Raw genomic sequence first — 12,936 nt, 5'->3', positions numbered from 1 at the left:
GAGAGAGAGAGAGAGAGAGAGAGAGAGAGAGAGAGAGAGAGAGAGAGGAGGCAGAATAAAGTTAAGAAGGTTTGGGAGAAAACCTTTTTCTTAGGTGTACATTTGAAACTCTTAGCTTAGGCCTTGATGGTTGAGGTGAAGAGAGTCACAAAACCAGGGAACAGGGGAAGAACCCCACCCTCTGGAATAGGTACGAGGTGGGAACTTAGGCTACTGATTGGAAGGTATAGTTACCTACATGGAGTCTATTTGGTCCATGAGAGGTAATTTGAGTGAGTTTCCTGGAGGTTATAAGTTTATAAAAGAGACAAATTCGTTAACATGTGAAGTCTTTAAAATGGGCTTAGGGAAGATAAAAACCTTTTGTGGAGTAGAAGGGGCAAGAAGGGATTTTTTTTTCCTCTGTCTAGATGTACATTGATTTGGCATAGTAAGAAACATTTTTAAGTTTACACTTAAAAGACCATTAAAGGAAACTCAAAGCTTTGACCTTGTGACTGTGATAGTTGATCATGCAGATTTAGCATGAGAAACACCTTAAGTCTATAGTTAAAAGGCAATCAAAGCAAACTTGAAATTTGAGCTTATGATTATCGGAGTGGATTGTATAGTGGAATGTTTTATTAGAGTTAGGCTAATTTATCAGAACTCCATTTTGAACCTTTGAAGTCTCAATATAACAGTGGCATAGCAAGAGGAAGGAGTCTGAAGCTCCTTGTATCTTAAATCAACTTTTATCACCGTCTAAGTTTGTATGTCCTCTAACCTTCACGTCTTATGATTACCGACTTCAAAACACCTTTCTAGACCCTCATTTAGATCTTATTAATTTAAGCCTTTTATTTAATTATTTACCATGAGACAGAAAGCTAATCCCTGGGGAGTAGTCACTGTAAACTGAGTTTCTTTAGGTAAGTAGAGGAAGGTTATATCTTTGAAAGGTTACATGTGAAACTTGTGTATCTTCTATCATGAAGCCTGTGAGCAAGGCAAACCTGTCTACCTTTTTGATACAAGATCTGGTAGACTTAACTAGTTAACAAATTGACTAATGAGTAATATGCTGGTGGATCACCTTGGGGTAAGGAGTTAGTTGTTTTCTAGTTGTCAAGCTGCAGTTAGTATAGCTGTCAATGTAATCAGAAATCTGGGAAGAATTAATTATAGTCTAGATGATATTAAAATGACAGAGGATAGTCTATAGTCCACTACTAGACAGTTCTCCCAGATCCCTGTGGTCTCCATCGAAATTTGGGCAGGGGCAGTCTGGCCATCAGGCCCAGAAGATGAGAGGCTTTTTTTTTTTTTCTTGTGGAGGAACATGGGAGAAATGGCTCATCTTGTCTTAGGCAATATGAGACATTTAATTCTCCCGTGTCCTCTGTTTGTCCAGGCCGAGCCCTGGCAGCAGGCAAGGCAATGGAGCTGGCTTTCTCAGTGGTTATCAGACCACAATCCAGGCAGAGTCCTCTGTTGCTGTGCCCATATCTTCTTGGAGACCTTGGGGCAGGGGGTCACTGTTAGGATTTGGGAGTCTCTGTCTGTCATAGCAAGCTTAAACATTTAATATTTAGCAGATCTCTGACAAGATTGAGAGCTAGTGTCTATTAAGCATATTAAGTTAGACAAGTTTTGTCTGTTTTTAATTATTTGTTCTAAATTGCACCCAGCAAACAAAGAGGTTACATTGTAACTTAATCATAGCAAAAACAAAGCTAAACTGTTCTTTAAGGCAGTGGCCCTTAACTTTTTACTGTTGTAAATCTTTAAAGTAATTGTACTGGCTGGTTTTGTGTGTCAACTTGACACAAGCTGGAGTTATCACAGAGAAAGGATCCTCCCTTGAGGAAATGCCTCCATGATATCCAGCTGTAAGACATTTTCTCAATTAGTGATCAAGAATGGGAGGGCCTATTGTGGATGGTGCCATCCCTGGACTGGTAGTCTTGGGTTCTATAAGAAATCAGGCTGAGCAAGCCAGGGAAAGCAAGCCAGTAAGTAACATCCCTTCATGGGCAGCCTCTGCATCAGCTCCTGCTTCCTGACCTGCTTGAGTTCCAGTCCCAGCTTCCTTTGGTGATGAACAGCAGCTCTGCCTCTCTCCCCTACCTTTATCAAAGGTGGCAGAAAGTTACTTACATCCTAGAATGGAGCAGCATTTATTTACAGAAGTCTGGCTATGTATCAGCAAAGAGACAAATAGTTAGACATACAAAGAGACAAATAGATACATTTTCTCTGGTGGGCAGGGCATTATACACACGTGAAGAAACCTCTCCCTATCACTGCAGGCAGCCTCTATCACTGTGTGAGTTTAAGTAGTGCTCGGAGTGTAGCTTGTACGCTTGTGCATGAAGGGATCTAGTAACCACCAGGCCCTTCTCCCACCACAGCTGGCTAAGAGCTGGTGAAGATCAGAATGGAAAGAAAATAGAGATAATTTTTTTTTAAAAGGAGGTAGAGTTTAAGAATTTTAAGACATCTGGAGCAAATGGCTGGCAGCAGTGGTGTGGCACAGTAGGGCACCAGGTGAGGAGCAAAAGCAAAAGTGAGTTAAGTCTGAAACAAAATCTGGAGAGTATTTTTAGAGCCGAAGGAGTGGAGAGCAAGAATGAGAGAGTAAGCAAGCTGGATCAAGGATAGGACCTGAATTTGGGGGACAGGAGGAAAAAAGAGGTTTGGGGTGAAGGTAGGGAAAAGCCTGCACATAGGAAACCTTACATCTCAGGATCGCTAGCAAAACTTGTAAAAGTTCCTTCAAAAGTGTTGTTAAGTGGCCGTTTAGAGTTATTCTGTAGTAGGTATTGGTGTCAAATTTAGCATGTGAGTTTGGCAGCTTTAAGTCTAGTAGGTGTCCAGCCAGGAGCCTGGAAGTAATGATGAAGATGAGATATCCGTTTAGTGAGAATAAACGTTATTATTTCTATCTCTAAGCATTCGGAGGATAGACTTAAGAATCGAACATACAACACAGGCTATATTACCAAGTTGTCATGACAACTAGGGCCTACGGGCGTTGGTGCCCTAGAGAGACCGGATCACCCACTGCTGGGTGGCAAAAAGAGAGAAATTGTGTCTTAAGAAGAAAGAGGACAGCAGCTTCTAGAGAGAGGCAAAGGAACTCCAGAAAAGAGCTGAGAACAAACGGAGCAGAGGACGTTTAATGAGGCAGGAGAGGGTGCCTAAGTGGGCCCATGCTGAGGCATCCTTCCCTGAAGTACCAGCCATATGATGGGTCTAGTGTAAAATGATATTTTGGGATATAAGAAGGGGGGTTGAGAAGAGATTAGAGGAGGAGAAAGAGAGGGGACAGAGAAGGACAGAGAGAGGATAGCGAAAGAAGAGAAGAAGCCAGACAAGAGACAGAGGGGGACGGAGGACAGAGAGGGAGAAGAAGCCAGATAGAGAAAGGCTAGAGAGGTGTGTGTGTGTGTGTGTGTATGAGAGAGAGAGAGAGAGAGAGAGAGAGAGAGAGAGAGAGAGAGAGAAAGAGAGAGAGAGTCTGTGTGTGAGAGTGTGTGTGTGTGTGCTCAAATAGTACTTTTATAGCAAGCAAGACCTGGTTGTTGCTAGAGAACTGTTGGGCAGAACCTAGAAGAACTGCTAACATTGTCTATTCTTTTCTCTTCTTTTCTTTCTTTCTTTCTTTCTTTCTTTCTTTCTTTCTTTCTTTCTTCCTTCCCTCCTTCCTTCCTTTCTTTCTTTCTTCCTTTCTTTCTTTTTTGTTTGTTTTTCGAGACAGGGTTTTTCTGTGTAGCGTAGCCCGGGCTGTCCTGGAACTCACTCTGTAGACCAGGCTGGCCTCGAACTCAGAAATCCGCCTGCCTCTGCCTCCCAAGTGCTGGGATTAGAGGCATGCACCACCACTGCCCGGCTTTTTTTGTTTTTTTGAGACAGGGTTTCTCTGTGTAGTCCTGGCTGTCCTGGAACTCACTCTGTAGACCAGCCTGGCCTTGAACTCAGAAATCTGCCTGCCTCTGCCTCCCAAGTGCTGGGGTTAAAGGCATGCACCACCACTACCCGGCAACACTGTCTATTCTTACAGAGGACTGGGGTTGAACTCCCAGCATTAGGATGTCAGCTCACAACTGTAACACCCTCACACAGACATACATGCAGGGAAAACTCTAAAACAGATTTAAAAAAAACCAATACAGATAAAAACAATAAATAAATAAATAAATAAATACATACATACATACATAAAATATGATTAAAAATAGAAGAGAGCCCATGAAATTGAGAAAGAAAGGTAGTGGTGGTGGGAAATAGAAGAGGAACTTCAGACAGGAGTGGACTTGATCCAAATGCATCATATATATTTAATACAACATTTTAAAAACAGATTTAAGCGATCAAATAAAAGTGAATAAAGAAAAGAAAGAAAGAAAACCTGGCTATTGTTAGCTCTCAGAGGAACCTGGGAAAATGGCTAACTGAGGCCTATTTAACATATGAAACCTGGCCTCTGACCACCAGTCTCCCTCAGTCCTTACAAGTACCTGCTACAGAGTTGTCCTGGCTGGCGTACCTGCCGCCCCTACCCTAAACCTCTCCACTGCCTGAGCTTTGCTTCCCTTCCTCCAGCTTCTCTTGTCTCCTACGTGACCCAGCCATTTTGGTTACATGCTCTCTTAGCTTCCAACTGACTTTGCTCCTGGCTCTCCCTTGGTCCCATTTTTCTCTCACTCCCTTTCCCTTCTCTCCTCTTACAGCTGGGTTCAGTCTGCTGGCCATACTCAGTCTGGACTCTTCCAGATGCCCCTGGCTGTTCTCTCTCTCATATGTACGGTCACATCTTCGAGCAGATATGTTCTTGTTTTCCTTCATCTAGTGCTAAGCGGAGTAGCGTGTATGAGTTCCTTTCCAGGGAGCCTGGCCTATCTGGGCCAAGCTGCCGATTTGACTCTCCTTCGGTATGGATGGACCATTTGTTTCTGCTGGCCCCTGCCATCCATCAAATTTGACTCCAAATTCTAGTGTCTGCTTCTTCATGTGCTTCTCTCTGCTTGCTCTCACTATCTGCCTCATCTACTCAGTGTCTGTCTGGCTCCTGGCACCTACTACACCCTACCTGGGCATATCGTTTTGTCTCTTTGGTCAGTTACACACACATAGACATCTCTCTACTAAATACACTTACCCTCTCCCTTTCCCCAAAAGCCTGTCTCAGTCTGCCTTTTCAGCTGCTTTCTCCAGTCCTCCTCAACTGGATAAGTGTCACCCTGGAGTTGCCAGCTTTGTCTACTATTATCACAGAAGCCACAGCAGTGTGCCAGGCTGCTCCTCTTGCCCTACTGGCCTCTATTCCCATGGGGAAAAATGCCGCATCTCTCATCTCTGTGATTTGGGACGTTTCTCGGGAAGGAGTCTCTCAGTTTACTCGGGGATGCACAGAATTGAAATTCATAAACGTCCTCTGCTCCGTTTGTTCTCAGCTCTTTTCTGGAGTTCCTTTGCCTCTCTCTAGAAGCTGCTGTCCTGCGGCTTCCTTAAGCCCTCTTGGGCCTGTGACCCTTTCTTTGCCTCTTCTTCTTGGGAGCTACCTGCTCCCAGCTCCTTCCCAGAGCTTCCTCACCTTCCTCTAGGAGCTGCAGTCCTGCATCTTCTTCTGTAAGCCTTCCTAGGCTTCTGAGATCCTGTCCCTTATCTCTCAAGTCCCTCCTGGAAGTTCTGCAGCTTCCTTAAGCCCTCCTGGGCCTCATATGACCCTTTCTCTTCTGTTCTTCAGACTCAAGGATTTTATTAAAGCCTTGCTGTTTTTCTATAAATGGCTTGGCCTCAGTACTGCTCAATCAGTATGGCATGCTTGATTTTAAATTCTCTCCTGTGGTAACAGCTTATACCACTGCACATCAAACAAACAAAAATCTCCAAATCTCTTATATCTAAACTTTCTTTGCTCTACACTTCAAAAAGTCTCTTATCTCTAAGGTTTTTCTACTTTCCACTCATAAACACCCTTATCTCTACAATTTCTCTAAAAAAAAAAAAACCTTTTGCTGTAAACTATCTCAGGGTTTGTAAGTTCATTGGATATGGTTAAAAATCTGTAACAAAATTTAGCTTAACACTTGTAACAGAAGGGCTTATAATTAAAAAAAATTATACCTAGGTTATCTTAATACAACATTCTATATTTGCGACTCAAGTCTTGTTCAGAATATTCTGTATATGTAGCTTATATTCAACTCTTCTTTAAGAAATAGATTTACTAGAAAACAGATGGTTTGAAATCTCAACCACATGTCTAGCAGCCCATCTTTACCACGGTTAAAAAAGAGTTCATGCAATGTAATTTCTCCACCATCTTGGTTAAGGTGACCATGTGGTATAAAGCAACAATTATACAACTTCTCAGTCCTACTGAGGCCTCATTGTATCTCCCTTTCAAACAAAAGAGGCAACAGCAGGGCCTGTAAATATTCAGATTCGGACGAATCTTTATGTGATAAGGAGTTCATTCCTAAGGTTATAAAGTCTACTCAGGTGAAGAAACTGTTTTAGGGATGTGTGTTTAACCACTCACGTCTTTGCTAACTTTGCTCAACATCAGGCTTCTAGAACATTTAAATAATAAACAACACATGCTCAATAAATAAGGTTTATACATTCCTAAGGTCTATACAGTTTAACTGTAACAGATGTCTAGCCTCTGTGTCTTTACTGACTTTTCTAAGTTTAGTTACTTGGATAAACAGCATCTTATGAGAAACCGATATTCTGCAGTGGTGCACTATGAAAGGATAAGACAAACAAACAAAAAGGTTTCTGGCCTCTATATCAACTGTATTTATGGTTTTGTAAAGTTTTCAGTCCCTCTATGTAATACACTTACAGCTTAAAGTTTTATTTTGATGCTAAAGACTCTTCAATCAAATCTTCAACACAAAGTTTTAAGGCTCAAACTTAGCAGAGACAGTTGTGAAATCCTGATGTTTTCCAGCTACTAACTTGTAAACTGTTAATGATAACTAAGACATGCAAGTTAATGCTCAGCCACCTTATAAATGATCACATTATTTTATGTACTAAAACTACACACATAAGCCATGGTAAATACAAATGTAATTCATTTACAGGGACAAGCTTTATTTAGTATTTCATATATGTTTTTAAGGTTAAGCCTAAGACTGGTAATTAAAAATAAGAAACAAGTAAATTTTGTTTAACTCATGAATACACAACAGATAAGGGTCCTCAGACTCTTCAGAGATCTATAGATATCTGTACATATCTTCAGAGATCTGTAGAGAGGATATCTTTTGTCTGTATGGATATGGCACCTGTCAATAATAAATCTGATGGCTATAGCTTAGGCAGGAAATAAGATATCCAGGAGGAGAGAGAATTCTGGGATAGAGCCAGGCTCAGGGATTGCTGCCCAGGAAGAGGTATGGAGACAGACTTGTAGCACCTGAGCACAGGTAACCAGCCACGTGGTAGAATGTAGACGAAAATAATTGGTTATTTTAGTTATGATTTACTCAGAGTAGATCTAGCTACAGACCTAACTGTGTGGTCAGGGTAGCTGTAAATATATTTTAAATCTGAGTCCTATTTTGGGGAGCATGGGGCTTGGAAGAAGAATCAACACTTAAACTTCTACAGGGATCTGCTGAATGCGGCATTTAAAATATTTAATTGAAAAATATTTCCACGACAGACAGAACTGCAAGCTCCTAGAGGCAACCCTAAGATCTCGAAAGAAGACGATGGGATACAGACTACTTCACCTGGCTTGGTGTATCACTAACCACTGGTTGAAACTGCCCATGCCTTACCTACCACCAGTGCTCTGCACAAATTATGGACACTGTTGAGTTGACTGCTCTACTCTGCCTTACCAATTTTCCCAAGTTCCTCCACAGCTCTTTCTGGGTCTGGCAGCCAAAGGCCAACACTGTCCTGTGTAACAGTGACTGATATAATGCTGTCTGTCTGTCCTGTGCGACAACCAAAGACGAGCTACCTCTGCCCTCAGTGAAGCCACGGAGACCAGGAACCTAGGACAACCGTCCAGATGGCGGTCATTCTCTGCCATTTTACTTGATACATACATTTGGATTGTACTTTCTGCTATAATTTATCCTTTTCAGATCTCTGATGATATTGATAGCTAACTGTAGCTTTATGTTAACAGTGGCAGGCACCCAGTTCCTCTCCCCAAGGCTCCAGCTGCCATTTCCTTCTTCCTTTCTTTCTTCCTTCCTTCCTTCCTTCCTTCCTTCCTTCCTTCCTTCCTTTCTTTCTTTTTTTTTCTTTTTTCGAGACAGGGTTTCTCTGTGTAGCCCTGGCTGTCCTGGAACTCACTCTGTAGACCAGGCTGGCCTCGAACTCAGAAATCCACCTGCCTCTGCCTCCCAAGTGCTGGGATTAAAGGCATGCACCACCACCGCCCGGCTGCAGCTGCCACTTCAATTCACTTTATATGTAAGAACTCACTTTTCTAGAGCTACTAGGTCTCTGGCTCAGAGGCACAGTCACAGTTTACCACACTGATAGAGAAATACAACAGGTTTTAACTTTACAGTTAACTAACTGTAAAGTATTAACTTACAGTTAATACTGTAACTTTAACTTACAGTATTAACTTTACAGTTCCTTTATTTAAAGGAACTTGCTTTGCAATGACTGCTCTCAATAATCAACCATTTGTGTCTCATGGTAAATGATTAGCTGAAAAGAAAAAGTTCAATGTTTATATAAGTTGTAAAGGCCTAAGAAACTAATTTGTAGGAAAGTTTGTAAATGCAAGTTGTGGTGACATGAAATCTTGAGTTGTGAAGGTCTAAGAAAGTAATTTAAGGTGTGTAAGTGCAAGTTGTAAAGGTATAAGACAGTAATTAAAGTAATGACAAGTGTCTCTGATTTTTTTCATTCTCTATGCTATTGTTATATAAAGACTTCTAAAGTTCACAGTTTTAACATTAATCAATGGAGTTCTGACAAGCTATTAATCTAGCCCTGATAAAACACTGCTGCTATTATAGTCACAAGCTCAAAATTTTCTTCTAAGCATAGGCTTAACAACCTTCTCAATCATGCTGAACACATCTCTATCCAATCTACATATCCAGGCCTCGGGATATAGAGGAACAGTGTTAATGCTTTTAACTCAGAATCATACCTTGAGGTTCCCAAGCTTTTACTCTGACTCAAAGGGATGAGGCCACTGCTTTTTTCTACAATGTGGATTTTAGTACCGATTGCAAACAGTGGTAATGCTAATATGTCTGAAACACTTATCATTTTGTAAACTTAAAACATTTCCTGTAAGCTTCAGGAAGTCATGACTTGTACCCACCTGTCACAGGTCAAATGGACTCCAGACAATCACTCCTGTCAGTCAGCAACCTAAGATTTCTCACCTACTGCCTGCCCCTGGTTTTGGTCCTGCTCCCCACCCCAACTACCAGGACCGTGGGCCTGGAAGTTTCAAGTACACACCTAAAATAAAAAGTGTCTCCTGTCCATCTATATCTGTCCCAGCAGGTTCCAAATAGCTGCAGACTGCTGCAATACTGCCTGCAATGTGCCAGCCCCAGGTGTTCCTTGGAATCTACATGCCAGACTGCTCCAACGCAGCCTCCACTTCCCTAGCCGCAGGTTGTTCCTCAGAACCTGGGCAGCAAGTGAAACAGATCTTCCCCAGCCTGCCCTCCTCTCTTCCTTCCTGGCTTTCATCAACATTCCAGTCTTCTTGGGCCCTGATGACACCCTAATTTCAGCAGAAAGTAGTTATAGAAGAGATTACATCATCCCTTATCATTAGCAAAAAGGCTGGAATGTTAAGTCTTAAAGAAACTCAGGACAAATGGCTAACTAAGGTGCCCACTTAACATATTAAAGCAGAGACTGGCCACCAATCCCCCTGGCTTGCTCTGTTCTGTATCTCTCTCGGTCCACTTGCCCCACCACCAAATGGCCCAGTTCAGTCTGTTGGCCATATTCAGTCTGGACTCTTCCAGATCCCTCTGGCTGTTCACTCCCTTATGTATTCAATAAACCTTCTCCACAATCATACCTTGGAGGAGACATGTCCTAGTTTTTCTCAGCCATCTGGCATCTTGATCTTGGACTTTCAGACTCCTGAACTGTAAAGAAAATGTTTGTTATGTCAGGGCTCTATGTTTTCCCACCTACTGCCTACCCCTGTTTTAGCCGTCCAAACTAGGGAAGTAGGGATGACAGCCCTATTCTACCTTAGAGGTGCTGACACAGATGCTTGGAGGAGACTCTGCCATGGTTTTGTAACTTGGGTTATCGTGAGTTCACCCATAGACAATGGAGAAGCTAGCAGCACTGCGTGGTGGCTTTGGATTAACTCCAAACAATATGGGTGCAATTTAAAGAATCCAAGCATCCTAGTGAAGAGAGGCTCTGTGCCTGGCTGGCCCAGACCTGCCTGAGAAGTGATGGCTGAGCAATAGCGAGGAATAGAGAGGTTCCCCCCACCCCTCATTATTACCTGCATGTTTCCGTCTTGGTTGAGTTCCCCGTACTTCTGTGTAAATCACGTTTTCTTTAGGGTCTACTTAGGAAGAAGGTGAAATTTCAGAGAAGGATAAGGTGCTTCCTTCTCTTCTCAGCTACCCCTCCCCTGGCTGGTTTGTTCTCTAGAAGGATCATAACCCTCCAGGCTTTATTGTCTTCTTGACCCTGCTCCAATATGTATCTTGCGATTTCTGCCAAACCAGAGACCAGAGGGCTCTTGTCCTCACCATTGCTGTACACTGGCTGCAGTTCTATACAGGCTGGTACGTTGTAATAGGTGGGCTCCTGGGGTTCTGAATATGAAGGACTCCTGGAATATATAGAAGCACTGATGTTTCCCCATGAGACGAATGGAATAGTGATCCCTCCTAAGAAGTTTTCAACCAACATTATTTCTAGGTTAAACCCCCACAGTATGTAAGAGGCACCATGCTAACAATACTTAGAAGTATTTAGTTCTGTTTTGCTCCTATTTTATATGTTTAAGCAATGACTGTTCTATAAAGCGAAGTGGCTTACCATCTCCACTAAACTAGAAAAGGGAAAGAGCCAGGATTTAAAACAGGCCTGAGGTCCCTTTCAGAGACACCAATCTCATAGAAACAAAGACCCCAAGGAACTTTCATGGTTTGGACGCAGCCACTATGGGAGGCTCGATGGCAGTCTGTGAGTTGTGGGGTGACTTTTAAATCGAGCCTTCAGGATACAAGATGGTGGCATGGTGGCAGTCTCTTCACAGATCCTACTCCTTGGCAGAGCTCCTCCTCTAGGTGTGTGAGGTATGTGCTCCACGCTCCTGGCTGTCATTGCAGCAGATGTTGATTAGGTAGGGCATGCCTAAAGATGTCTAGGCTAATTAAGCTATGTCATCTCAAGACACGGGTGGATTCAAAGTCTATGTGATATGAGAACAGGAACTAAAAAGTACATTCATGATTAACAAGAAGGAAGCCAGTTTGTGGAGGAAGATGGGAAGCCTTTCCACACCTTGCGTCATCTAACAAAGAGATCATGTGTGAAATGAAGGCAAGGACTTACAAACCGGAGGGAGGGGATGCTATAAATATCATGGACCACATGGATGGCTGACTTTGGGCTGACTGGCTAGTCCAGTTCCATTCCTGAGAGCGATGCTTCCTTTTTTAAATAAACTATTTCTATCCTATGCCTCATGACTTCAAAGGCATGACTTTTTCTTCATCTTTCTTCATTAGTATCACCAGAATTTTCATCTAACTTGTCTATTTTTTAATTAAATTCTAGTAAAATTTGTATTGAGCCTTCTTCTTAGGTCTTTTCTAAATTCTTTTATTAATGAGAATAAGAACTTCCAAAGGGAACTCGTTTCCCTGGTAACTGCCAAAGTGGTCATTTAGACAACCAAGCTCACAGCAGTACAAGGAAAGTGATTGAATAAATGAAAATCAGTTACTACTTGATATGAGAAGGAGGCTTAGCTCCCCGTAGCTAAGGTGGAGGTTCTGGGAATTGGCTTGCGGCATCCCAAGAGAGGGACAGCATCAACTGAGTGCAACCCATCTCAGCAACATGTGTAGAAATTATGGTCTTGGTGATAACAAGGTAATAAGATTCGAGATTTGATTTACATTCTCTGTCCTATGGATGTTTACATTACTTCCAGAAATACAGCCAAGTTCTTACCTGGAGTCATCAGAGGTAGGCTTTCCCCCTGTAAAGGAATGCATCAGATTTCAGGAAGAGGGGTCTTCATGGGGGCTAGATGACAGCTTAGACGGGGCTCACATGAAAACTGCCTGGAACTTCTGTTACTGAGATCCTAATCTTTGCTACGCTGATGGAGGAGGAGAGAGATAAAACAACTGAAAATTTCCTGTTGGCCCCAAGTAAAGGGAACCTCCTTAGTCCATCCTCCCTAAACGTCAGTCCATCCTCCCTCAACCTCAGTCCATCGTCCTTCAACCTCAGTCCATCGTCCCTCAACCTCAGTCCATTCTCCCTCAACCTCAGTCTATCCTCCCTCAACCTCAGTCTATCCTCCCTCAACCTCAGTCCATCCTCCCTTAACCTCAGTCCATCCTCCCTTAACCTAGTCCATCCTCCCTTAACCTCAGTCTATCCTCCCTCAACCTCAGTCCATCCTCCCTCAACCTCAGTCCATCCTCCCTCAACCTCAGACCATCCTCCCTCAACCTCAGTCCATCCTCCCTCAACCTCAGTCCATCCTCCCTCAACCTCAGTCCATCCTCCCTCAACCTCAGTCCATCCTCCCTCACCCTCAGTCCATCCTCCCTCAACCTCAGTCCATCCTCCCTCAACCTCAGTCCATCCTCCCTCAACCTCAGTCCATCCTCCCTCAACCTCAGTCCATCCTCCCTCAACCTCAGTCCATCCTCCCTCAACCTCAGTCCATCCTCCCTCAACCTCAGTCCATCCTCCCTCAACCTCAGTCCATCCTCC

At 43.0% G+C, this 12,936-nt stretch overlaps 1 protein-coding gene across 9 annotated transcripts in view; it reads right to left on the bottom strand.

Annotated features, from left to right (window-relative positions):
* The window catches only part of LOC114609017 (Fc receptor-like protein 5), a 72,195-nt gene that overhangs the window by 31,241 nt on the left and 28,018 nt on the right, over positions 1-12,936 (bottom strand). For all 9 annotated transcript variants that reach the window (XR_003709451.1, XM_028753220.1, XM_028753215.1 and 6 more), the window contains 4 exons: positions 12,160-12,187; positions 10,725-10,807; positions 10,472-10,534; positions 10,028-10,097 (listed from right to left, as the gene is read on the bottom strand). Coding sequence is in view for 8 of the 9 variants with exons in the window: in XM_028753220.1 (XP_028609053.1) it covers positions 10,045-10,097; positions 10,472-10,534; positions 10,725-10,807; positions 12,160-12,187 (227 nt within the window). In the remaining variant the exon portion in view is untranslated. The remainder of the gene's footprint in view (positions 1-10,027; positions 10,098-10,471; positions 10,535-10,724; positions 10,808-12,159; positions 12,188-12,936) is intronic.

This window comes from Grammomys surdaster, unplaced genomic scaffold, assembly GCF_004785775.1.
Source record: "Grammomys surdaster isolate TR1022 unplaced genomic scaffold, NIH_TR_1.0 125946, whole genome shotgun sequence".
Lineage (NCBI taxonomy): Eukaryota > Metazoa > Chordata > Mammalia > Rodentia > Muridae > Grammomys > Grammomys surdaster.
This window is presented reverse-complemented; position numbering and strand designations above follow the sequence as displayed.